The sequence below is a fragment of the Puma concolor genome, chromosome B3, assembly GCF_028749965.1.
Source record: "Puma concolor isolate L17-30 chromosome B3, mPumCon1.1.hap2, whole genome shotgun sequence".
NCBI classification, from domain to species: Eukaryota; Metazoa; Chordata; class Mammalia; order Carnivora; family Felidae; genus Puma; species Puma concolor.
Window position 1 is genome coordinate 93,533,036 of NC_141672.1, and position 25,575 is coordinate 93,558,610.

Genomic DNA, 25,575 nt, shown 5'->3' on the forward strand with positions numbered 1-25,575 from the left:
CAATTATCTAGAAAGTTATTTCCTCATCCCCATTGTAAATTATTCCAGGGTAGCCCAGGATCTTCGTTCGAATCCCAGGCACTGGGGTCCCCCCTCTGTGTTTCTGTGGGGTCATATGAAACAGTGCTAGGATTTCAACTGAATTATCCTTGGGATCATCCGGAGATGCTTGCCCCCGCCCCCTTGAAGGGTAAACAACACGCCATGCACTGTGGGTACTGTAAGGAATGGAACACGCTGCCTGGCCTATGGCCTGGGACGTAGCACTGAGCTCAGCGGCCGTCATCTGCATGGTGGTGCGGTTCCGTTGCTTTGGGGACCCCTGAGATTAGAACCTGCGGAGCCATGGCCGCGGGGGGCGCCGCCCCAGGTAACTCAACAGCGCGCAGGGCCCAGGCCCCGAGCCTCGCGGATAGCCTTGGAAAACAGAGACCACAAAAAAGATGAGGGTCCAAGGAGGCAGGCGGAGACCTCGTTCCCGGGGGCCCAGAACCTGCGCCAGCCCGAGGGCGGTCCACGCGCCGCCTCCTTGCGCTCTTCGTCAGACGGCGGCGGCGGTTACTGCTTCCGAGGTCATTTTACCCGGACGTATCTTTAGGGTGCAGACCCGGAGACCGCCTGCGGGAGCGGGCCAGCCAACCAGCGCCCAAACTTCGGGGCAAATGACTCCCGTCTGCCCTCGCCCGGCTCTCGGCTACCATTTCTTTCCGTGTTTGCTCCGCTCAGTGTTTAAAGACGCGCGCAGCGCAGCGCCGAGAGCAGAGGCCGCGGGGCCGCCCCGGCCGCTGTCCAGCACTCGCAGCCTGAGTCGGGGCTGCCGCGGCGCCAGTAATGTCGGGGCCCAGACTGACAGGACACCCCTTGCAGGGAGTGGGGAGGCTGGGAGCCCGGCCGCCCCTCCCCAGGGCCGCCCAGGTTGGGGGAGGAGGAGGAGGAGGAGGAGCAGGAGGAGGAGGGAGATGAGGAGACCAGCGGGCGGGCCCCGAGCAAGTCGCGGTGGTCTGAGCGGTGTGGGAGCCTGAGCAGCCCCTAGGGAAATGCTTCCTTCCTGTTGTGTGTGCGGGAAGCCACCGAGGCCGTCCCCGCGCAGGTTGGACCCGTGCGCTGAGTTGGAAAAACTTGAAAAGGCGCAGTAGTTTCCCAAATCCGCTTTCCAAGAAGGGTTTAAATCTCGCCTCCCCTCTCAGCCAGAACTGTGGGCTCGTCCGGGAGTCGGTGGGCGGGGCGAGGAGTTGTTGGCGGGAGATTTACATTTTTGGCGGCTGGACTCATTCTGAGTCCACTTGTTCCCTCTTTTCTCTCGTTCTGCTCTGCCATGCCCTGCTCTGAAGCGACACCCACCATCTCCCCCAGCAAGCGGGCTCGGCCTGCGGAGGACGCCATGCGGCTCCGCTTTGTCCGGCTCTCGGAGCACGCCACCGCCCCGAGCAAGGGGTCCGCGCGGGCCGCGGGCTACGACCTGTACAGGTGAGTGGGGATTTCCCGCCGCCTTCTGCGCGTGGCATCCCTACCCCACGCAGCGAAGGTGCAGGCCTGGAGTTGCAGAGTTCTCAGGTTAGCTTATATTCTTGCCATCTGCTGCTACAGCTTGAAACTTTCACTTAACAGATTACAAAAACAAACTCCTTTTGCATTTATGTAGGATTTCAGTCTTTTTTTTTTTTTTTTTTTTTTTTTTTTACTGTTGAAAATGTTAGTTTTCCTCTTTAGCATAAATTCAATAAGGATTTGGGATAAGCATGCAGAATGGTAACTACATGTAAATGTCCACCAAGGCATTATTTGTTTTGCAACATTTATTTTACCCTTTCCTGGTGGAAGGTAGAAATGAATAAGGCCCACCTTGGCCTTCAAGGAGTGGCCTGAGGGTGATGCAGTGGGCAACAGGAAGAGAAGCTAAGGTGGAAGTCTAGGTGCTGAGTATGAAAATACATGAGGAGGATTCATGAACGATGCTTCTGCCTTAAAGGATTTGTAAAATTTTTCTGTATGTCCATATTTAAGTTCTGCCCAAGGACTGGGAATGTCAAAAGGGTACAAATCAGAAAAGCAGTGGGAATGTCAGTAATACTACCTACCACCCTTTGCTTTGTTCAGCACCTTTTCCCTCTACTAAAGCCTTTACGTGTGGGCACTTTTATTGAATCCTCGGGACACTCCTGAAGTAGATAAGTGTTACTTTTTTACAGATGAGGGAGTTTGTGAAGAGCTGAACTGATTGCTCAAGGGCTTGAATGTAATAAAATTTTTGACCCTTAATTCAGTGCTTTTTTCCCTTGACTACTGTGCCCAGTTCTTAGAACCATTAAGGTAGGTGAAAAGTGATACTGGGGGTTATGGGTTATGGGTTAGGGGAGAAAGGAGTGTGTGACAATAGGAAAAGGAAGGTGAGGTATAGTCTGTTAGAGCTGAAAGGGATGTGGTCAGTCCCTTAGTTTTCGTGGCTAAACGTGGAGTGATGTAGTTTGACTGCATCATGTCTGGGCACTGTTGTGAGTCAAATGAGAGATGTTGATTTAAGATACTTTAACATCCTCCTAATGAATAGAGATGACTGTATACTGAGATAGACATGGAAATAACTTCCCTCTTTAATAAATTAGGGCTTAACTATGGAAAGAGGAAATTCCAATGAAAGAAGTGAAAATGTTAATACTGCTTTACTAGTTTTCACTAAGGTCTCCAAAGTAACTTAACAGTTCTGCTCATTGTAAAATCTCTTAAATTTCTATCAAGAAGGGGGCTACAGTAAGAGCAATAGTAGCAGCATTTGATGGGTGGATCTTAGAATATTGGGTTCTCAGCAGTGTCCTTCTCCAGGGCCTATTGACAGTGATCAGCTCTGTCCCCAACCTGTGAGGTTCGAGGCTTCAGCTTGGTAAGCTTGGTTAACTACCAAGGCTAGCAGAACAGATGCAACACAGCTTTTTTTTTTAAAGTTTATTTATTTATTTATTTTTAAATGTTTTTTTTATTTTTGAGACAGAGAGAGACAGAGCATGAACCGGGGAGGAGCAGAGAGAGAGAGGGAGACACAGAATCCGAAGCAGGCTCCAGGCTCTGAGCTGTCAGCACAGAGCCTGACGCGGGGCTCGAACTCACGGACCATGAGATCGTGACCTGAGCCGAAGTCGGATGCTTAACCGACTGAGCCACCCAGGCGCCCCTATTTATTTAGTTTTGAGAGAGAGAGAGCGAGTGCTCAAGCATGATGGGGGGGGGGGGGCAGGAAGGTGCAGAGAGAGAGAGAGGGAGAGAGAGAACCCCAAGCAGGCCCTAAGCTGTCAGCTCAGAGCCTGATGTGGAGCTCGAACTCAGGAACTGTGAGATCATGACCCAAGCTGAAATCAAGAGTTCAGTGCTTAACTGACTGAGCCACGTGAACACCCCTATCTTCCTCTTTTTATATCGCATTAGTGAAGCATACAACTTTTAAAAGTGTGCCTTTCCACCCCCTCCTGCTAATACGTATTTCAGTTTCCCAGCAAAATTTTGTTCAGGGGACAACAAAATTACATGTTGATACCTCTTAAACCAAAATATTTGCCAGAATGACTATATCTAAAGGTAGCACAATTTTCATGATGGACTAAAAGAGAATGTCTACCACTATCTTCTTCATAAGCTTTTTTTTATATGAACTGGAAACTTCGAGTACTGAACTCTTAGACTGGTTACTGAAATGTAAGATTGCATGAATTTTGTGATTATTTTATGAAATATATTTAAAGCAATTCTTATACTTAGTCACAAGGAAGAGCGTATAGAAACACTTTTATGAATAAATACTGGTTACTTTCTTTATTTTCCTAGTGCCTATGATTATACAGTACCACCTATGGAAAAAGTCCTTGTGAAAACGGACATTCAGATAGCTCTTCCTTCTGGGTGCTATGGAAGAGTAGGTAAGTGATTTAAGACATGGGTAACTATTTGTCAAGCTCTTCCTTTATGATCCGTTCCTTTATCTTAGTTCCATTTAGGGTATAAGTGAGGGAATGGATATTGTTTGGCATGTGTCCTAAAATAAAGAAGTGCCAACTATAATGGCAAGTGCAGCCATTTGGAAACTTTAGATTTCATGTAATTATCTGCTTTTTGCCTCCCTCTTTTTCTGATTCCTTGAGCTTTTAGGAGGCTCACATTGGCCCAGGAGTGTGTTCTCTCAACTCCTCATTGAGAAACTGAAAATACAGGTGATTTTTAACTGGAGCTCCCCCACCAAGGATCAGATTGTATATGAGGTCACATGTGAAGACGGTAATGAGAATGGCTAATATTTGTTACGTAAGGAAAGAGGCAGGCTGGGGTTAATGGCACATGGCATTATAAGGCTAAGTTAAACTTCTGGCTTCTGTTCACTCCAGAGTCTGTCAGACCATTTATTCAGCCTTTTCCCCCTTTGGGTGTCCTCCCATGGGGTGTATTACTGTCAAGAGATACCCTTTAGGGCACTAGAGGGTATGCCTTATAGCAGGAGGAGCTATGACAAAATGGCAAGCAAATCACCCGTCACTGGAGAGTTCAAAACTTTCTTCAAGAGTAACTTAACTTCAGAGTAAACCTAAAGGCACAAATGGAACTGTGGTGGGGAAGGGGCTGGACTACCACCATCTTGTTAGCCATGAGTGTGAGAACTGCTAATACTTCCGCCTTTAAAAGAATCACGAGATGGGTTCTTTTTTCATCTCCTTTTGGCAGTATTTGACTGCATTTTGAGAATATTTGTGGTGGGGAGAGGGGAGATCAGGGAGATGGAATGAAATAAAAGGAAAAGCAGGAAGAGGCAGCATTTATTGACAAAGTGCCTGATTGAAGTATTCTGGAACAGAAAACTAGAAGCTAGAATAATTAACGATAGGCCTGTTGCTCAAGTCAGCAAGTATAAGGTATAATGTTAGCTTTTTATGTTTCATTTTAAGAATAAAAAGCATAGTGGGAATGAGTTTTTAAGGTTTGTTTTTTTGACAGTTTGCTTGACTGATACCAGGCCTTTTCTCTTCCTCTGGTTCATTTGTTTATATACAGATGGGTTGTTTGGCATTTGCATCATGAGTGGGATTCCCAAGTTCTAGGCTAGGCTTTGCCACTGGTTGGTTAAGTTGATGCCTGTTTCACCCCGCCCCCTCCTTTGCCCTCTTCCCATCTCTACTACTATATGCCCAGACCTCCCATCTGAAAACAAGTCTCCTTCCTCAGTCCTGTGTCCCTGCCAGCCACAGTCCTCCCTTTGTGGCCAGACTTCTTAAAAGAGTTGCCTCGGCTTGCTCACCTCTCAGTCTACCCCAGCAGCCCAGGGCTTCACTACCACACCTTCTCCACATCCTCCATGGCCCCAAGTCCTGTGGGAGTGGTTTAAGCAGCTTTTGAATTAAACTGTGTCAGGTTTCTCTACACTTTCCTCCTTTAACACAGTATAATAAATATATTCTTTAATCCAGGATCATCTGCTAAAGTTAAGATGTAGATGTTCTAGGGGAGGAGAGTGACGTGCCTTAAAGTAGCCAACTTCTCCTTTTCTTTGTTTTTCTTTTTCTTTTTTAGCTCCCCGTTCTGGCCTGGCTGCGAAACACTTCATAGATGTAGGAGGTAATGTGTTTACGTTTTCCTTCTGTAAATATGTGTATGTATTCACTTTGCCTTTGCTTAAGAGGTAGTAATTAAAAGACAGGTCTTATTTTTATCTTCAACAAAAGGAAATGAATTTTGTTGTGTTTTGCCTTTTTAGAAATTTCCATCTCTCAAATTATGAGGTAGTTTCAAGTATTATTTGATTATATCTAATTTTAAATGATCAGTATGTGAAATACATGTTATTTTACTAATAGGCTAACTAGACATTATCTGATGGATAGGATTTTTGCCTTGGCTTAGTGATAATCTGCATTTAGTCCAAAAATGACTCCATTCTTAGAAGAAAGTTAGTTTTAGAAAGGTAGGAAAAGCTTTTATGTCATTTTAAAGCAATTATGTTTTGCTTAAATAATTAAAAAAAATACTTAAGCAGTAATTACTAAATTCTTTAAGCAAGGGGCTCCTGGGTGGCTCAGTCGGTTAAGCATCTGACTTGGGACATGACCTTGCAGTTCAAGCCCCACATAGGGCTCTCTGCTGTCAGCACAGAGCCCACTTTGGATTCTCTGTCTTTCCCTCTCTGCCCCTCCTCTGCTTGTACACACACTCTGTCTCTCTGTCTCTCAAAAATAAATAAATACTTAAAAAATTTTAAAAAAAAGAAGGAAATTCTTTAAGCCAAAGTTATAGAAAATGCAGGTCAATCTTGTAAGAAATTTTTTAACTTGCATGAGAGAACCATCCCTGTTTGGCAAAATATAAAAAGAAAATCTTTCCCTGAGTGAGAAGAGAAAACGCTATGCTTCCCTTTCTATGTTTCTTGTCAAACAAGTCCTCAGTGGCTCTGATTTCCCTTATAATCAAGCCTTACTCAGGTCTCCCAAAGCCAACAACTTCGTCATGGAGCCCCTTTCATGAGGAGCCCCCAGTCTGTGCTGTCCTCTTGCTGTAGGTTCCCTAACCACCCCTCACTGTAGGGAAATTCTGACCTTTGTTCTGACTTTAATTCCCATCATTATGAGCCGAGTGCTTCACCTAACTAGACGTCTTCTCCCTCCAAGAAGTGGGTATGCCTCATTCTCTAAACACCTCCATTTTTACAAAGCTACTTTTTAACAGATGAAGAACTGTCTCAGAGATGAGCCCAAGTTGACATGTTGAACACTGGAATCTTCATCCATGGTTCCAATCCTTTAATCCGTCTGTTCTTTTTTTTTTTTTTTTTTTTGGGAGGGAGAAAGTACACGGGGAGCTGGAGCAAGGGAGAAGCAGAAAAAGAATCTTAAGCAGGCTCCACGCCACCCTCCACCTCCATGGCCCTGAGGTCACCACCTGAGACTTGAGCCAAAATCAGGAGTGGGACACTCCACTGGGTGGACACTCCACTGGGTGACTGAACCACCCAGGCGCCCCTACAGTCCCTCTGTTCTTTACACTGCAATTCAATGCTGGGTTTCACCTCACCCCATCCCTGCACCAAGCAAGCACTGTGCTGAATAAAGTTACTGTTACCTGCACTGCAGGCTTCAAGTAGGGAATGAGTACTGTCCCTGGGCCGTCTCTCTGTCTGCCCTTGGTGTCACTAGGTGGTGCTGTGAGGCAAGACAGAATCCTCAAAGTAGTCCTTTCTTAGCGACTGAAAAGGAGCCAAGTTTGGCACAGACAGCGAGAATGGACAGCCCACTCGGGTTGAGAATTGCCTGGACTCGGTTATGCTTGCTTTCCAAAAATACTTTTATAACATCAAGTATGGTAATTGAGGACTATAACTTTAGGATATAAAAGATTGGATATATTTTTAAAGAAATTTCAAAGGGTTGTGAAAGGAACATGGGCTTTGGAGTAACAACTTGATTTGGGTCCCAGCTTTGTCATTAACTGGCTAGTTATTACTTTTCTGAGCCTCAGTTTCCTCTTCCATAAAATGGAAATTAGTGTGCCTGCCTCAGAAGGATGGGAGGATTAAAGGAGAATACATGTAAAGCATCTAACACTGCTTGGCATGTATTAGACCCCAGAAGCTATATTTCTTGTCCCTTAGAGAATTCACGGATTTTTTTTTTTTTTAAATGGGGCAGCTTTTTTTTTTTTTTTCTTTCTGACTTTGTTACTCATTTTTGCTGTTTAAAACAACCTCCTGAAAAAAAATTCATGTAAAAGAAATGGAAAGTTAGTTTGCCTGGTGGTTGGTGTGGTATTATTCCTAAAATCACATTGTGGTGTGTTCTTGGATGCAGAGTGTCTTAAAAATGTCTCTTAGGCACAGGTTTATCATCGTTGGCCACCATTTTTGTTTCAAAAGAGAGATGTTGTTAGAAATCCCAGGCTGTAAATAAGGGTCAAAGGGAAAAGTTGAGTATGCAGGATTCTGTTCAGAATCCACATCTGGTAGGTGTGGGTAGTTTTCACTAAAGGTTTCCAACAAATGACATGCCAAAGTCTTGACACAGTAAAACTTTTGCCTGAAGTCAGTTAATTACCCTGCCAGTTCCAATGTATGATTTTTCCAGTGATAACTTCAAAATACTTTTTGCTTTCTCATGAAGAGAAATATCCCTGATGCTTATGTTCCTTATGTAGAAAAAGAATGTCTTGGGTTTTTCTTGAAGGTCAAATTGTCTTTGAGTAATACATAAACTTGGAACTATTGGATTTTTCGTACTATTAGCATTCATGCTAAAAAACAAGAAAGTATTAATTGAGGGCACTTTTTTTTCCTGCCATACATTTTAATTGACTTCAAACGACTTCATTTCTTTTAGTGAGTTAAAGGGCTTTTCACATTTTTGTGTGCCAAGCATAAAACCTTGGTAGATATCTGGCTTTGCAGAATTCAAGACATTCAACCATATGAGTCTGATTCGGATTACTTTATAGATATATGGCAAAGGCCTTTACAAAAAGGGAGTGTTTTTGTATGGTAGAAGATACCAGAAAGTAAAAACAAATGCTTGCAGGCCACAGGGAAAAGAATTTAAATGCCCAAACAAATAAGGAAAAAAATCGTAAACAAAATATAGAAGAGGACATACATATGTGCAACAAATATGCAGAGAAAAAAATTCTAGCCTCACTAGTCATCAGGGAAATGCACAGTAAAGCCAGGAGATACTGTTTTTCACTCATCACATTGGCCAGAATTTTTTTTTTTTTTTAAGATTGTTGCCATCTGGTACTACCAAGGACTTTGGAAACGGGCATTCTTAAATATTGCTGATAGAAGTTTGAATTGCTACACCTTTTTCACAAAGTTATCCAGAAATATCCACTAAAATTTAAAGTGTACACACCCTTTGATCAGGAAAGTGCTTTTCGGAAAGTTTTTGATGAGATTGAAAATCACGAATACACAAGGACATCTGTAAAGGACTGCTTTGTCTATTATAGCAAAAATGCAAAAGCAACCTGAGTGATAGCATGTAAGAGAATAGTTACACAGGGATAATGGTACTGTATTTCCATATCTCGGATTTAAAAAGAATGACTAAGGGGTGCTGAGTCTGGGTGGCTCAGCTGGGTGGCTGAGTCTGTTGAACGTCCGATTTCGGCTCAGGTCATGATCTCATGGTTCGTGGGTTCGGGCCCCACGTCGGGCTCTATGCTGACAGCTCAGAGTCTGGAACCTGCTTCGGATTCTGTGTCTCCCTCTCTCTCTGCCCCTCCCCTGCTCACACTCTGTCTCTCTCTCTCAAAAATAAATAAAGATTAAAAAATTTTTTTCAAGAACAACTAAGATTCCTATTTATATATTAATTGCAAAGGATGTCTGATATTTTAAGTGGAAAAAAAGAAAGTAATACATAGAATCTCTTACTGTAACATTGGCTCCCTGAAGGAGGGTAGAGGAACATTATTAGCTTTTACTTTCTATGTACGTGTACTGTTTGGGTAATGTAAAATTTTTCTTATAAAGTAGAAACCAAGAGTTCAGAAATTGGTCCCCATTGTCTTCCTTGAACCCTTTCTAGATAAGTGAGTACTAGACTGCTCAGATCTCCAACTTGGAGATTACATGGCCTTCTGGAGTCATCTGTCCCAGCATGGAGCAGCATGGTCTCTGCAGGGGTTTCTACACTGAATCTGATCCACGTTGTTCTCTACAGCCAGAACTTTCTGCATATTAATAATATAGAAAACAGCTGGTCCCATCTTTCTGTCAATTCTTTCAGTACATATTAAGGACTAATTGAGTGGTCAGGTGGCAGTGGGGAAAGAAGACAGGCTTCAGTATTCTTTGAATTAGTCTTTGAATTTGTTTCTGTACAACTAGAAAAGAATAGACTGTTTCCTTCAGTCTAGACATGATATGAACCACTTCTGCTGCCTTTCTGCTACTTTCATACTCACTCTTCCCACTGTTAAAAATTTACTTTAATTCAGGGGCGCCTGGGTGGCGCAGTCGGTTAAGCGTCCGACTTCAGCCAGGTCACGATCTCGCGGTCCGTGAGTTCGAGCCCCGCGTCAGGCTCTGGGCTGATGGCTCGGAGCCTGGAGCCTGTTTCCGATTCTGTGTCTCCCTCTCTCTCTGCACCTCCCTCGTTCATGCTCTGTCTCTCTCTGTCCCAAAAATAAATAAAAAAAAACGTTAAAAAAAAAAATTTACTTTAATTCAAACTCTTAAAAGTGTTGTGTCAGGAACTTTTAAGAATGCTTAAATTCACTTTCATTCATAAAACACAGGGATTCATTTAAACTTCAACGGTAATCCACTGGAAAAATCTGAGTAGTTTTCCCCGTTCTGGAACTTTTTAAAAAATTTGCTCCCCCCCCCCCCCCACCACTCTTTGAGAAAATTGAAAGGGAATGCTTAACCTTGTTCTTAAATTTTTTTTTTCAGTTTACTTTCAAATAATTATGAGTCTGGCCAACCAATATTAATACCCATTGAGGTACATTCCTGGTTTTTTTTCCTTTGAGGATTTTGTTTGTTTGTTTGTTTAGGAGGAGGGTGTTACTAGTAATTAGGATTTAATTAGGATCACATGAGTCCTATCATTTTCCAAACAGAGGGGAAAGAATGAACGTATATAAAAGGAAATTGGCAGGGGGTGGGGTGGGAGGGTGGGTAGAGGTAAGAGGAAGAGAACTGACTTCTAAAAAGTAGGGGATTTTATTTTGGGGTAAAGAAAACAGTCCCCAAAATTGATTGTGGTGATGGTTGCACAATTCTGGATACACTGAAAACCGTTGAGTTGTGAATTCTGTCTTAATATTAAAAGAGGAAATGGGAAGTCCTGATGCACCTGTATGATCTGTGCTTGTGTTTATGGAAATGTTTTAAATTCTTGACCCAAACTGAAATGCTAACAAGCTTGAGAAATGTACCTCTCTGGGCCAAGGCAGGGCCCTGATGCAAGTTTCTCTCCTGCAAAGATTTGCTGTCCTTGTGTTTATAATCTCAAACAGGTACTGATGACACATGGTTTCACATAAAAGTGTACTTGTTATTAAGCTTATGTGCTAATGTCTTCTGAGAGATCATGCTCTAAAAAAAGGATGGTAGCTCACATTAAAAGGAAAGGAAGAATATGAACTGAAAGGTTCACCTCCATTTTTATTGCAAAAATGACTGTTCTGATATTTGCTAGACTGCCACTTAACAGTGTGTCAGCCTTGACTTCTTCCACAGCAGATCTTCAGGCTTCTTGACATTTTTTATTTATGACTCAATCACATTTCAATCTGGATATTAGTGGGAAGCTGCTACCAGGAAAAGCCTTTGCAACCCAATCATTATTTTCTCCTAGTCTTTTTAGCAGGCGTGCAGCAGAAGAACAGTGGTTTTGGAGTGAGCAATTCAGGATGACCTATCTGAGATGCTAAGTCCCTATTCCTAGTTTAGAATAGGAAACGGTCACCACTTGTAAGGGTGACAGGTTGGAAAATCAGGGCCGTTTTATGAATTCTATGTATTTGCATTTTAGTAATACCATTTTTTAGTTTTGAGACTTTACATAGTTCCAGAGCAAGAGTCACTTACCCATTTGCAAGGCTAAAGACCTCACAGCTACAGAAAAGTGATTTTGAGGTCATCGTACGCCCTCAGTGTTTTGGTAGCATAAAAACCATGCTAATGCTGTTTTTCTTTTCCTTAGCTGGCGTCATAGATGAAGATTATAGAGGAAATGTGGGTGTTGTACTATTTAATTTTGGCAAAGAAAAGTTTGAAGGTACGTTAACTACATACAATCACATGAATGTGAGTTTTCAGAGTTAGGAGTGTCTAAATAACACATGCTTACTCCTCTAAGGCAAGATAGAAAGAATGTGTCAATAAAATATCAGTAATAAACTCTTTCTTCTTTTGAAGTCAAAAAGGGTGATCGAATTGCACAGCTCATTTGTGAACGGATTTTTTATCCAGAAATAGAGGAAGTTCAGGTAAGTGTCATAAAAGCCGAGTTGGGAATAACTGATGTACCGTCTTCAGTGAAGGGAAAACTACAATTTCAAGCATTTCATATGCTATTTGAAACTAAATAATAGCACATACAATAGTCCTATTTTAAGCAAAATTAAAATCGTAGAATTTCTTGAAATGTTTTTCGTGGCTGTTATGTAGCATTACTTTGGATAATACATCATTTAAATATACTCTAATATTCTATTTCTCTAGCTATTTTGAAAATTGCCCAATATTTTATTTATGGAGCTTTTTTAAAATTTAATTTTCTTCCTGTAATCTCCTTTTTGAAAGTATGATACAGATGGAATAAAAAATTTTTACAGATTAGGAGCTAGAAAGAACCGAAAGAGGGTCTGAAATTAACCACCTGAACACCACCTTTATGTCTTTTCAGGTTTTGGATGACACTGAAAGGGGTTCAGGAGGTTTTGGTTCTACTGGGAAGAATTAAAACTTATGCCAAGAATAGAAAATGAGAAAACATACTTTTCTTAAAAATAAAGAGTCTTTGCTTAAGGTGTTTTGGTTTTTTATACTTTTGTAAACTTATTAGTGTTAGCTACTAAAACTGGTTGTCTTAGGATTAATTAAGGAAAAGATACCTCAGTTGGGGTCACAAAGGAACATTTGAATGTTGTATAAATCTGTGTGGTGACCTAATACAAAGTGTTTCTTTTTTTTAATGGAATGTATATCAATTACAGATCCCAAACTCCCTGTATTATTTAATTCACTAAATGCTGCTTCTCAGCTTATTAAATTGCTTTGTAAATCATAAGTAGTACCTTTCATTCCATAAATTTGACTTCTTTCACAGATACAAATTATTGCACAAAGTGAACTAAAAAGATAATAAGAAGTTGAAGTTACTCCTTGTCCATCCCTTCTCTCCATTGCTCTCAAAAGTGATTTTGATCTTAAGATTCTTTGTGACAGGGGCGCCTGGGTGTCTCAGTCGGTTAAGCGTCCGACTTCAGCCAGGTCACGATCTCGCGGTCCGGGAGTTCGAGCCCCGCGTCAGGCTCTGGGCTCATGGCTCAGAGCCTGGAGCCTGTTTCAGATTCTGTGTCTCCCTCTCTCTCTGCCCCTCCCCCTTTCATGCTCTGTCTCTCTCTGTCCCAAAAATAAATAAAAGTTAAAAAAAAAATTTTTTTTTAAGATTGTTTGTGACATTGGGAAGAAGAGAATCCTCAGGTTATTTTTTAGTTTTATTTTTAATCATCCTTTCATCCTTTTGGTAGGCCCCGGTTGGCTGGATAGAACTATGTTTGTGAATGGAGATGCAACCTGGGGATTTCCAGTTGGTTCATCTTCCTGATTTCGTTCCATCAAATAAATTGTACAAGTTGTGTACCTTTCTCTCACTGTAATAGGGTATAGCCAAGAAAATAGGCAATTTAATAGGGAAAAAGTAGAGTAATGGTGTGTGTTTAGGCCATTGGGTTTGCCCATCCCAAGTACTTTTGAGTTAATACGAGTAAGCAGTATTTCATCACAGGTAGGGGGCTGATTCTGTGGATTTGCTTGATTTAACATCATTTGCAACCTTGTAGGTGTGCACTGTATTGCCTGCACTGTATATCTGTCATCTTTGCACAAGGGCTGTCGGGGTCACTTCAGCTTTGCTGGTCAGATGCACTAGTGGGAAGCTCATGAGACGTCATTTTGTGAGTGTGGGTCATGCAGATGGAGTGCTTCTGGAGCTGGCAGCTCTCAGCGACCCGTTCTTGGAAGCACAGGCTAGAGTGTGTGTCTTCTGTCCTTCCAGTGATTCTTTAGACCATTTCGTAACCTGTAATGTAGTATTTTCCATCTGTGGGTCACAATTCACTAGTGAGTCATGAAATCAACTCCTCTAATGCATTTTTAAAAATTAAATAGAGAAACAGCAGAGGACAACACATGTCAACTGGGTAAATATTGTGAACATTGTTTGAATTACATATTCATATGTTCATGTGTATACTGGCTCATGATATAAATTATTTCTGCAGTCAGTAAAATTTAAATAAATCCCCTTGTGCTAAACTAGTGGATTCTGTCCTCTGAACACTGACCAATACATAGTAACAGTTGAGTAAGAACAAATGGTATGATGTGACTGCCAAGAGATTCGGTCTTAGTTACACTGTTAATGTTAGTTCCCACTTACTGAAAATTCACTGTATTAAGCACTTTTAGAAACTGCTTGTTTTTTGTTTTTTTTTTTTCTCATGGCATACCTGTGGGAGAGTAGATAAAACACTTAAAAAAATGTTTTTTAAAGTTTACTTATTTTTGAGAGAGAGTGTGTTTGTGAGCAGGAGGGGCAGAGAGAGAGGCAGACACAGAATCCAAAGCAGGCCCCAGGCTCTGAGCTGTCACCACAGAGCCCAATATGGGGCTCACACCCACAAACCGTGAGATCATGATCTGAGCCAAAGTCAGATGCTTAACCAACTGAGCTACCCAGGCACACCGATAAAACATTCTTTATAGATGACAGATATAGGCACAGATGTTTAGTAGCTTGCTTAACATTTCAGCTGAAAGACCACTCTTAAAACTCAGGTCCTATGGCTTTGAAGCCCATGTTCTGTGCAACCTTCAGTCTTGCAAGTGGTAGACAGAATACAGAATGGAAGAGATGGTAAATGAAAGTACTCTAGTGTATTCATTCATTCCTGGTGTCTTTCCATCTGGGCACCAGACTTATGGAAAGTTGTTTACATCTGAATCTACTCTGAAAGTTAGAGACTTGGAACCATGTTCATGAGGGATAAATGGAAGATCTCCGGGATGGGGTGTTGTTTGTAGAAAAAGTGTGTGTTGGGGTGGGAGAATGTGGGAGGAGGGGTGGCTATAGAAGGTCTCTAGTGGTATGACAGATCTTAGATGTTAAAGACTCAGAAAGGGAACTAATTAGGTTTGTCATATGTGACCTGATCGACTGGAACTAGGTAGGATCAGTGCATTTAATCTATAGCAGATGGGAGCTGTGAGATAAGAGAAAATACATATTGGTCTCTGCCCCCGATTCCTGGCACATAGTTCCTAAACTGTTGTCATTTCCTAAGTGATAAGAGCACTAGGTGCATCTCTTGCTCTAATATTGGTCGTTGATTCCGGTTGCTCACACAGAGCTCCTGAAACCCTTGTAATCTACTGGGTGATGACTGTCTTGTTCAAATGAAGGGACTCTGGGTGGCTTCCTGGATTGCTCCTGGGTGGAGGCTGGTCACTAAAAAGACCAAGTCATGGTGAGAAGTTTAGAACTTTTAGTCCTGACCCCTATTCTCTTGAGAGGGGAGGAAGGGCTAAAAATGGAGTTGATGATGGATCATGCCTAAATAATGAAGCCCCCATAAAATCCCAAAAATAGGAGATTGGGAGAGTTTCTGGGTTGGTGCACACTGGAGGTGCTGGGAGAGTGGCACACCTGGAGAGGGCGTAGAAGCTCTGTGACCCCACATACGTTGCCCTACTCAGCTCTTCCATCTGGATCTTTTATCATATCATTTAATAAACTGGTGAACTAAGGTGTGTCCCTCAATTCTGTGAGATGTCTGGGAAATTGAACTGAAGGAGGGGGGGTCCCTGGAACCTCCAATCTATAGCCATTTGGTGAGCAGCAGAGGTGACAACCTTAGCTTGTAACTGGCGATCTGAAGTGTGTATTGGGGACAGGGGGCAGTCTTGTGGAACTGAGCCCTTAACCTGTGAGATCTGACCCTCTCTGGGTAGCTAGTGTCAGAGCTGAGTTAAGTTGTAGGACACCTGTTGGTATTACAAAGAATTGCTTGGTGTAGGGAGAAGCCTCTGCACAACTAGTGACCAGAAGTGAAGTGTTTTAGTTGAGTAGTAAAGAAGACAAACGGAAGAAACGAGGGCAGACCCGGTTTTTTCCTACATAGGAAGGAAACAAGCTGAGTTTTTTCTTTACAGTGGCATAAGGGCAGACTCATGGAACTTCCCTAAGACAGCAACTTTAATGAAAAAGCAAAGAATATGCCATGTGAAAGAGCCATATCCTACCAGTCAGTTGGGTTGGGCTCACTGGAGACAAATATTCTGTGTTATATATGCAGAGTTCGCATATTTTATACCATTTTTACTTTGTTTTATGTGAAATATAACATTTAGAAAAGTGTATAAAACAAAAGTGTACAGTATAATGAATAACTACAAAATAGAACACCCAAATAGTGGTCTGAAAAAAAGCACTGTGCTGGTTCTTGAACTCATTATCAGTTTGGTTTTATCCCAACCACGTGGATTTAGTTGGTAGGAAAAGGAAAACAAAAGGGTCCATTTATAAGGCCAGTTCTTCCCCTCCCAGCAGAAAGGAAACCGAAGGTTTTTACTGGTGGCCAAAGAGAAGCATCATTTTCACATGTAGGACTGCACCTTGTGATTTTTAGATTAACTACAAGTTGGCTAATAATTACCATACTATCAGTTTAGTAACTTCTCAGGCAGAGACCAGGTAGTTTCTTCTTCCTTGACAGGTCTTTCTCACTCACTAATGATGCCCACTATCCACTCCTGTCCTTGGTACTTTATACATCAGAAGAGAAATAATCAGAGAGACTCCTACAAACATCTGATGCTCCGTTAGTTAAATTACCATGGTGGCCAGTTACAATGGAAGCCACAAGCTAGTACTTAAGCAAATGGCTTCGGTGGATAGGGAGGCCAAGGCCCAAGATTTGGGTTTCAGAGCACCTTCCCTACACGGTATTTCCTGCTACAGGACCCTCTTCATCCCACCCAGAAGGAGATACCAAATGATTATTAACTCACGTTCATTTTCCATCTTATCAATGGAGGAATGATGGAAAGCTAGAGGGCTAACATGTAGGCACCTGGAGTTTTGTAAAGTGTATGTATCAGAGTTTGAGGTTAGCGGACCTCAGATATGTTGGCTTAGTTACATGAGTAGTGAGTCTAAGTTGTTATTTAGAGCATTCTCAATAGAGCTTCCAGAAGCATCTTGCTTTAACCATTCACTTTAACCAAGTCACTCTTGGCTCTATTTCTCATTTCTCTACTTTTCCCCACATCTTCAACTCCAATAGTGATCCCTGTTAGGAGAGTACTAATAGTTTATACTTCACTCTGCTCCCCAACTTCTTGTCTCTATTGATAACCTCTACCGCATGCCCTTAAGGTAGCAGTAATAGACTGTCGATCATGTGAACCGCAGATTACAGAGAATGATAGAAGCCATGGGCCAATGTTCAATGATAATATTAATAGTAATATTTATAGATTCAGAGCATCCTTAAATATAGAAAGAGCTTACATGCAAAACCCATGCTAAGAGGCATGTAATCATTCTTTTTTTTTTTTAAGTTTATTTTGAGAGAGCAAGCAGGAGTGGAAGGTGGAGACAGAGACAGAGGGAGAGAGGGAGAATCCCAAGAAGGCTCCACACTGTCAGTGCAGAACCTGATGCAGGGCTCAATCCCAAGAACCAAGAGATCATGACCTGAGCCAAAGCCGGTTGCTTAACCCACTAAGCCACCCAGGCACCCTGGCATGTAATCATGCTAATAAAGACAATAGTGGAATCTTTGATCAGGCATTTAAAGCCACCTTACCTCTGTTCATTAGTGTAAAATATACTATTTTATGTAACTGACCCAATTCTTTTAGCTGAGAAATACCCTCTAGTATCATTATTCTAAGAAGAGAGAAGAGGTGGGGGGAAATCATTCCTCAAAAGTGAAAATAAAATCACTTTTGCTGAAGACACCTCTCTATTTGGAGATGGATTATAGACACTGTTTTGACAGTGCTTTTTCTTTTCCTTACTGAAAAGAGAATGAGAAAAAGGAAACATAAATGAAACTGTAATTCTCACTGAAGGATAAGGAAAAAGAGAGAGAGAAAGAAATTAAAAATGAGCAACTAAACATGGTTAAGTTGGGAGAATTTTAAAAGATCCAAGAGGTCTCCTAAGGAAAACTTGTAATAACTTTTTATGAAAGTAAGATATTAGAGAAAATTAAAGATTAACAAGTTACTAAATTATGTCTTGGTTCACTCCTAGTTTTCAACAATGGATTTTACAGATGAGTTAAAAACCTCTGGTAGAAAAGTACCAAAATAATGATTATCCCTGGCTGTTGGGATTGCTAGTAATTGTTCCCTTTTTGCATTATTTGTATTTTAACATTTTTAAACATGGAAACTATAGTATTTCCTTAAGAAAAAATCTTAAAATTTTATGATAAAAATATCTTTGTTTAATTTTGGTTATATTTACTATTTTAGTGAATATTTTTAATGTTGAAAGTGTGTGGGAATATTATGACTATAAATTACAAATTTTGAAGAAAAAACATACAAGTTAGTATAATAGAAAAGCACTAGCTTTGGGAATTTTAAACTTGAGTTTAAGTTCTGCTGTTTTACTAACCACATTATCTTGAGCAAATAAAGTGACCTATAGCTGGTCAATTTTTTTTAGCATAAAGTAAGGAGAGTCATTAGATAATCCGCAGGGTCCCTTTGGGTTCTCCTATTGTATTTAGTGAATTTTGAGACCAGACTGTATGGCTGTGTCAAACTACTGCCACCTGGTGGCAGTTATCTAAAGTGAAGGGGCTGTATTTAAGGTACAAAATCACCATCATTCACTCATTAATTCATGTGTATACAGTATTTGCCTACCATCCATGTGCTGGGCAAGTGTGAGCATCATGGTTCATTCAATTTAGTGTTTTTCTAGATGACACTTTCTAGACATGAGCTGTCACATACTAGCTGTGTGACCTTGAGGACATTATTTAACCACTTTTGAGTCTCTGTCTTCAAAATCTGAAACATAAAGATAATAATATCCACCTTACATTATTAGAAAATCTAAAAATGATGGATGTAAAGTATCTCACAGTCCATAGCAAAGAATATTTGGCCAATAAATGGTAGTGATTATCCTCAGGAAGTTAACATCTAGTAAAGGAAGTAAGATGAATACAGAAATAAGTGCAATATGTGATATGCTTTGAAAATACAAAGAGGCACAAGGCACCTTCGGTAAAATGGCAAAATCTAAATGCAAACAGAGTGGAGTACAAAGGACTTGTAGGAATTGCTGATGGCTGTTCTGGAATGGGAGGGTGCTAGTCCGCTCTGGGAGGTCCTAAATGCCAGGGAAGCAATGGCCAGCCGTGGAAGAGTTGGGTCAAAGAGTAACAACCCCAGAGCTGAACCTCAAGAAGATTGATATTAATTTAATGTCTGTGACAATGAGGTTAAGAGGCCATTGCCAGAATAGCCAGGCAATAAACACAGAGGACAACAAAGGATGGAGAAAAACGGCACTAAGAAACTATAAAAACAAAGTTGAGAATGAAACTTGCTGAGACTAGAGACATTGTTAGATCACAAATGAACTACTGAGACTGAGGGAGGCTATCACGTGCTTGGGGTCACGAAACCAACCAAACTGGCAGTTGTAGGAGTAGACTCCAGGGTTCCTGACTTGGGATCTAATACCCCTTCTCCACCTAGGAAAGAGTTAAGCCAGCTTTCCCCTCAGGTATGGACACTAAACCAATATATATATATATATATATATATATATATATATATATATATATACATACAAGTGTGTGGGAAAGTAATAAACCTTTTGTTAACGTGCCAGGGGCTAGAGGGGAAGTATTGTGACAAAATAGTCTTCTGCAAGTCCGTTCACTCTGAGTATTAGAAAGGGCATTATACTTAGAGGGAAATAAAATCCCAAGTGTGTTCCAGTTTGAAACCCCCATGGGATTCATAATGGCTTAACTTTTATTTATTTATTTATTTATTTATTTATTTATTTATTTATTTATTTATGTTTTATTTTATTTTTGAGAGACAGAGAGAGACAGCATGAGTGGGGGAAGAGCAGAGAGAGAGGGAGACACAGAATCCGAACCAGGCTCCAGGCTTCGAGCTGTCAGCACAGAGCCCAACCCAAGGCTTGAACCCACAAACTGTGAGATCACGACCTGAGCTGAAGTCAGATGCCTAACCAACTGAGCCACCCAAGGCAATATAATGGCTTAAATTTTAGTTGACATGGATTTTTTTTTCTGCCATCTTAGAGAGGCAGGCAATAGTAGCATACAAATAGTAGCATAGCTCAGCACCCACGACAGGAAGCTCCCATAAAATTTACTTTGACTAGAACAAAGGCAAATAATGATATAATCCCCTGCAGCTATGTTTGGCATGGAAAAGTTATATTGTTGGGAATGATAGGAAAAATCATATTAGAAGAAGACTAATGCTGTCTGAAGGTCCTGTAGAGGGGAGAGTGTGGGATAATTCCATGATATGTGGAATAACACGGTTCAGAAAAAAAAAAAAAAAAAAAGAGGGTGCCCGTTGAACTGAGACTGTGTTTGATTATCATAGAAGAGATGAAACACTTTTTCATACTCAGAAAAATCAATATACAGCAAAAGAAGAGACGCTGTTTGATGATAAGGCAATAAAAACTTCAAAGAGTAACTTAAAAATGTTTCCTAATTCATTTCAGCCTAAACTTATCCCCATGCCCGTCTCACGCTGTCCGCCAGCAATTTCACTGGAATATGTTAGCCAGTCTCCCTGGAATCATTGTCGGGTCTCCTTGGAATGGAAACTGACAAACTCCAGGGGTGAATGCAAGAAAAAATGGTGCTGGCAGCAAGAGAGGAAGTGTTTTTTCAATTTAGTGCCAGAAGTAAGTGCTGACATTGTCTCACATGTGTTTGGGGACAATGGCACATGCCAATGCTAACACGTTCACTTTTCCGAGTCCCTTGCTCAAAGGCATTTGGCAAGTGGCTGCAGAAGCCACAGCTACTTCTCCCTCCCCATCCTCAAATTTCTGAACCCCTTTCCTCTCTTTTGGGCACAACAGTTTCCACTTTGTATCATTAGCGTCATCATCCGGAGTGAATTCTCTTATTCTTCCTGCACATCCATTGTGAAGTGCAAACTCTTTCCTTACATAACTTCATGTCCTGTCTTTATAGGCACACCTTTTGGGGGTTTGAACATTAATCTCAGGTGACTTCTGAGCTGCACTAAGCAAAGCCTGCATTTTCTAGGCTAAAGTAGGCAAAATTAAGTGAAAGGACCCAGTTGATGCTGATTAAGGTAAGAGAGAAGCTGGTTAACCACGTGGGCTCCATGCCAATGTGCCTCCCTCCCCTCCCACCAAGTTCATTGTATTGGGGAGAGGGAGGTATGTTTAGACCTCTCAGGCTTCCAGTGCATCCCTGATGAGACTCTGGCATAGCTGCCTAGCCCTTGGCTACTGCAGTATGGCTGAGTAATAGAAATATAGTGTTTATTTCTTTTTTTTTTTTCATTTTTTTATGTTTATTTATTTTTGAGAGAGAGAGAGAGAGACAGCATGAGCAGGGGAGGCGGAGTGAGACGTGACTTAGACACAAAATCCAAACCAGTTTCCAGGCTCTGAGCTCTCCACACAGAACCTGACTTGGGGTTCAAACCCATGAGCCATGAGATCATGATCTGAGCTGAAGTCAGACCCTTAATGACTGAACCCCTGACAGTGTTTATTTCTAAAGATAGTTTTATTTCTACGTGACACAAGGTATACACTGAACATCTTTTGGTTAGAAGCCAAATATAATTACCCATTTGCCACATTTTCCTTGCGCTTTCTTTCCAAAACTTATTTGTAGGCACCGAGTATCATCTTTTAAACTGCTTTGTCCTGACATAATTATCTGTGTCAGCTTTTGTTAGAATCAGTTGTGAGAACTCCAATTAGAATATAAATCGTAGAAGGAAGAGAACTAACCTTTTGAAACGCTGTATACTCCAGGCACAATGCCAGTTGTGTCACTGTTACCTGAGCTGGGTATTTTGTAAAACCTGAGCAGAATTCCTCTTGGGGTGAAAACTGGTTTCTTAAGTTTTCAGGAGTCAGCATCATTCTGATGGGCTCCCTAAGTGTTAGAGTGGGTCCCAGAGCTCAAGGCTTGCTTGGGCAGCTTGAGAAGTGAGAGGCATTGAAGCTCTTGCGGAAGGCTAACTGGAGAAGGGACCAGAGCTGGTAAGGAACTTCTTGCATCAGAGATTGCCTAGGAACTTGCTCCTTTAAATATATATTATGCAAATTTCAATCATACGCAAAAGTAAAATGCATGAACTCCAGGTACTCCTCACCCCCCTTCAACAATGATCAATTCATAGCTGGTTTTGTTTCTTCTATAACCCCCATCCCCAACCCCAATGAATTATTTTGAAACAAACCCCAGACATTGCATCACTGCACCGATTACTTTAATCTGTTTGTTGAGCCATCTGTAGGGCCGCGGCTTCCCTCCTCTTACCCAAACTTCATTAAAGTTGACTGCACACACCGCTTTAGTGTTGGTGGGTGCTTTGGGGGAGCACAAAACACGGAAAAGTTTGCATCTGGGCCACCGTAGGTAAAGAACGAGACAGCAATATGAGGTTTGATGCAGAGATGAGGTTAAGAATGAGCAGGACTCTCAAGAATTCTTGAAACGATTGGAGGACTGGAAGGGATGGAGGGGACGCTAGATTTTCTACAGGAAGTCAGAGGAGGCCTTCATGCAGGACTCTGTGCGTGTGGGTGTGTGTGAGTGTGTTTTATTATTAAAATGAAGAGTGACTCTAAAAGACTGGAAATCTTCGGGACAGCCAGACAGCTGGCTTTTGGGTTACAGTTGCATATTCCAAGTTTCCTTTCCTTGAAAGGAAAGAAAATACTAAATTTAAACACCATCTTTTAATTCCTCAATCATTTCCCTTTCTGTCTCTTTAACAAATGCAGTCTTTAGACAACCAATGCGAAGCATTTATTCTCCACGACCCTTTCAGACACCTGACATCACTAGGGAGGAGTTGTTAGGCAATCCCAATCCCAGTTAAGTTTTCAACTGCTCCCTGTGTAGCTCTGGCTAAGTCACTGTTCTTTAATAATTTGTGATGAACAAGAAAAAATTACCCATCTAAGGACAGTGCACCTAGATACCTGCACAATTCTCCTGCAGCATTCTTAAAGGAAAAAAAAAATGGGTGGGGGGGGGGTGCCTGGGTGGCTCAGTCAGTTAAGCATGGGCTCAGGTCATGATCTCAAGGCTCATAGGTTCGAGCCCCGCATCCAGCTCTGTGCTTACAGCTCAGAGCCTGGAGGCTGCTTTCAGATTCTGTGTGTGTCTCTCTCTGCCCCCCCCCCCCCCCCCGCCGGCCTTCTCACACTGTTTTTCTCTCAAAAGTAAATAAACATTAAAAAAAATTTTTTAAGAGAAATGGGGATCATAGTTGAACTAAATATAGATTTGTTAAATTAATAAGGTTCTTTAAGATTATAGATAAACAGAGGAATTGGGGACTTGAAATGTCATCTTAAGAACCATCTGCAAAGTGGATAATTGCCCAAATACTTGTCCAATGTTGGATATACCATGACTTTTTTTGCACACTTATGGTGTGAGTTACAGACGAGTTATGTCCATCATGTTTTTATCTTGAGAATTGTTATTCACATACTAATGAAAAGAATTATTTTTTCTTTGAGAAAACCCTGAGAAAAAAGAGAAAATGGCAACTTTCCTATTTAATAACTTGTCTTTCTGTCTTAGGAAAAGACAGAGGCTTTACCTGAGAAACAAACTGTAAGCAATGTTAAGACAACATATTGTTGAATATATTGCTATTCAGAGGCCTTAGAAAATAATATGCAGACATCCACTAGATGTCACTTGATGTTTGCTTTTTTTGTGAAAGTAGTATTTCTTTTTTTTTTTTTTTAAAGGTTTATCTGCAATTATGAATTGACAACTCCCAGTGGGTCCAAACTGGCAGAAAACAAGATGCAGCAATATTTGAGTGAAAGCAGGCAAAAGTCATTAAATGAGAACAATGATTATAACTTTAAATAAGATTTGGGTGGTTGTGGGGTTTGCATAATCCCTCCTGGCATTTGCAAGGATGAAGCAAAGCCAGCAGCTTTGCCCTCCTGCTGTGTTTAAACAAAAAATGGAAAATTGTAATGAACAGCTAGATTTTTCCTATCTTCCATTTTCTTTTTTCTTCCTCCTCCCTCTTCATTTTTAGGAGAATGCAACTTTTAAAATGACTCCCTTTAATGAAGTTCTTTTGCAGCATTTTAAGACTGATTTTTTTTTTTCCTTGTTCAAATTTCAACCCACCGATTAAAACTGTTTTAATCTACATTATCTGAGGGAAAGGTATGTGACCAAAGTAAACAGGGAAGATGTCTAGAAATTTTGCGAGGGTTCTCTGGGGTTATTCCGCTTCCCGTACTTGCTAAAAATCTAATAATCAGTTCCACTAGAGACCATGTATCCTGGGGTTTTGTTTTGTGTAACAACTATTTGTTTATTTTTTTTAACTGTCATTGTATTTTGGCTTCACGATGGTTAAATAAGTCTCAGTATTAAGTAAACTTCTCTTACCCTGCCTATTTCCTGTCTTGTCAAACCTTTCCTTGTAAGAATAACAGTGTTCTTTTATTTGGTAGTGTGCGGCATGATGTTTTTGGCATGCTCAACCTTTTTGACTTGCAAAAACTTGTGACCTCAAGCGTGAGAGAAGTGAATGCTTGCTTTAGTACCTCATAGGGTCCCCATCTTAAAAAGGGTCCTGTTGCATACATGCTAGAGTTGCAAAAGAATGATCAGCATATTTATTCCCCAAACACCACAAATAATTAATAGGAATAGATTTTTTTTTACTAAGTTACTGAAATTATGAAACTAGTGAATACTTGAACATTTTGTTGCTGCTAGCCCTACATAATTCCTCAAATTGACCTAGCTATACAAAGATGTAGTGCTTTTATTGACTGTGTTCTGTCTAAATAACTCATATTAAAAAAAAAAACAAAAAACAAAAAACAACAAAACAGTTTCAAACCAGCACACATTATGTGCCAGAAGTGGTTTTGCTATTCCAAGTAAATGAAGAGCAGAAACGTCTTTATGGCCTAATCTTTACAAATCCAGATCTAAATGCTTGTCAGGAGGATTCTATAACATAAGAACCATTGAAATCAAGTACCAGCCAAGGAGCACTTTTTTTTTTTTTAAAGGGTGACTATTTGATAGCATTTTTTTTCTGTCTTTTGGTTTATTTTCTGTTTTTCAATATTTTTAACTATGACAATTAAAACTGTGATGAACACCTCTTGCTTTTAAAAATTGGCAACTGCTAAATATTTATCTTGAAACATTGAGGTTGGAACATGAAGAAAGTGGGTTGGGTTGATTTGAAGAGGTCATAGAATAAATTTTTATAATCATGTAGGAATAATTCTGGTAATTTTCTGCACATCTCGACTAACAACAATTTTCCAAATATCTGAAGTAGGTGGGATTTGATTAAAATATTATTATCAAGAGGTGCCTGGACGGCTCAGCTGGTTAAGTGTTGGACTCTTGGTTTCAGCTCAGGTTATAGGCTCACGGATTGTGAGTTTGAGTCCCACATTGGGGTCTGTGCTGGCAGCACGGATCCTGCTTGGGATTCTCTCTCTCTTCCTTGCTCTCTGCCCCTCCCCCACTTGCTCTGTCTCTCTCAAAATAAATAAACTTAAAAAAATATTA

At 40.9% G+C, this 25,575-nt stretch overlaps 1 protein-coding gene across 4 annotated transcripts; it reads left to right on the forward strand.

The window, feature by feature from the left end:
• Nucleotides 1-227: 227 nt before the first annotated feature.
• Nucleotides 228-25,575, forward strand: DUT (deoxyuridine triphosphatase). 4 transcript variants are annotated; one of them, XM_025919025.2, is made up of 7 exons: nt 228-370; nt 1,332-1,467; nt 3,814-3,905; nt 5,545-5,589; nt 11,670-11,744; nt 11,885-11,955; nt 12,375-12,496. In XM_025919025.2, exons 1-7 carry the CDS (start codon nt 346-348, stop codon nt 12,429-12,431), a joined length of 501 nt encoding a protein of 166 aa, XP_025774810.2. In that variant the 5' UTR covers nt 228-345; the 3' UTR covers nt 12,432-12,496. The 4 variants fall into 4 exon arrangements, with proteins under 4 accessions (XP_025774810.2, XP_086566756.1, XP_025774808.2 ...); XM_086710630.1 differs by lacking the exons at nt 228-370; nt 12,375-12,496 and adding exons at nt 568-915; nt 23,763-25,575; XM_025919023.2 differs by lacking the exon at nt 228-370 and adding an exon at nt 570-915.

What these genes read in the sequence shown, in the direction of transcription:
- DUT (XM_025919023.2), top strand. Translation starts at nt 663, where the DNA reads ATGACTCCCGTCTGCCCTCGCCCGGCTCTCGGCTACCATTTCTTTCCG. An exon ending in GCGGGCTACGACCTGTACAG is followed by an intron (nt 1,468 to 3,813) that starts GTGAGTGGGGAT and finishes TTATTTTCCTAG; the next exon opens with TGCCTATGATTATACAGTAC. An exon ending in CAGAAATAGAGGAAGTTCAG is followed by an intron (nt 11,956 to 12,374) that starts GTAAGTGTCATA and finishes ATGTCTTTTCAG; the next exon opens with GTTTTGGATGACACTGAAAG.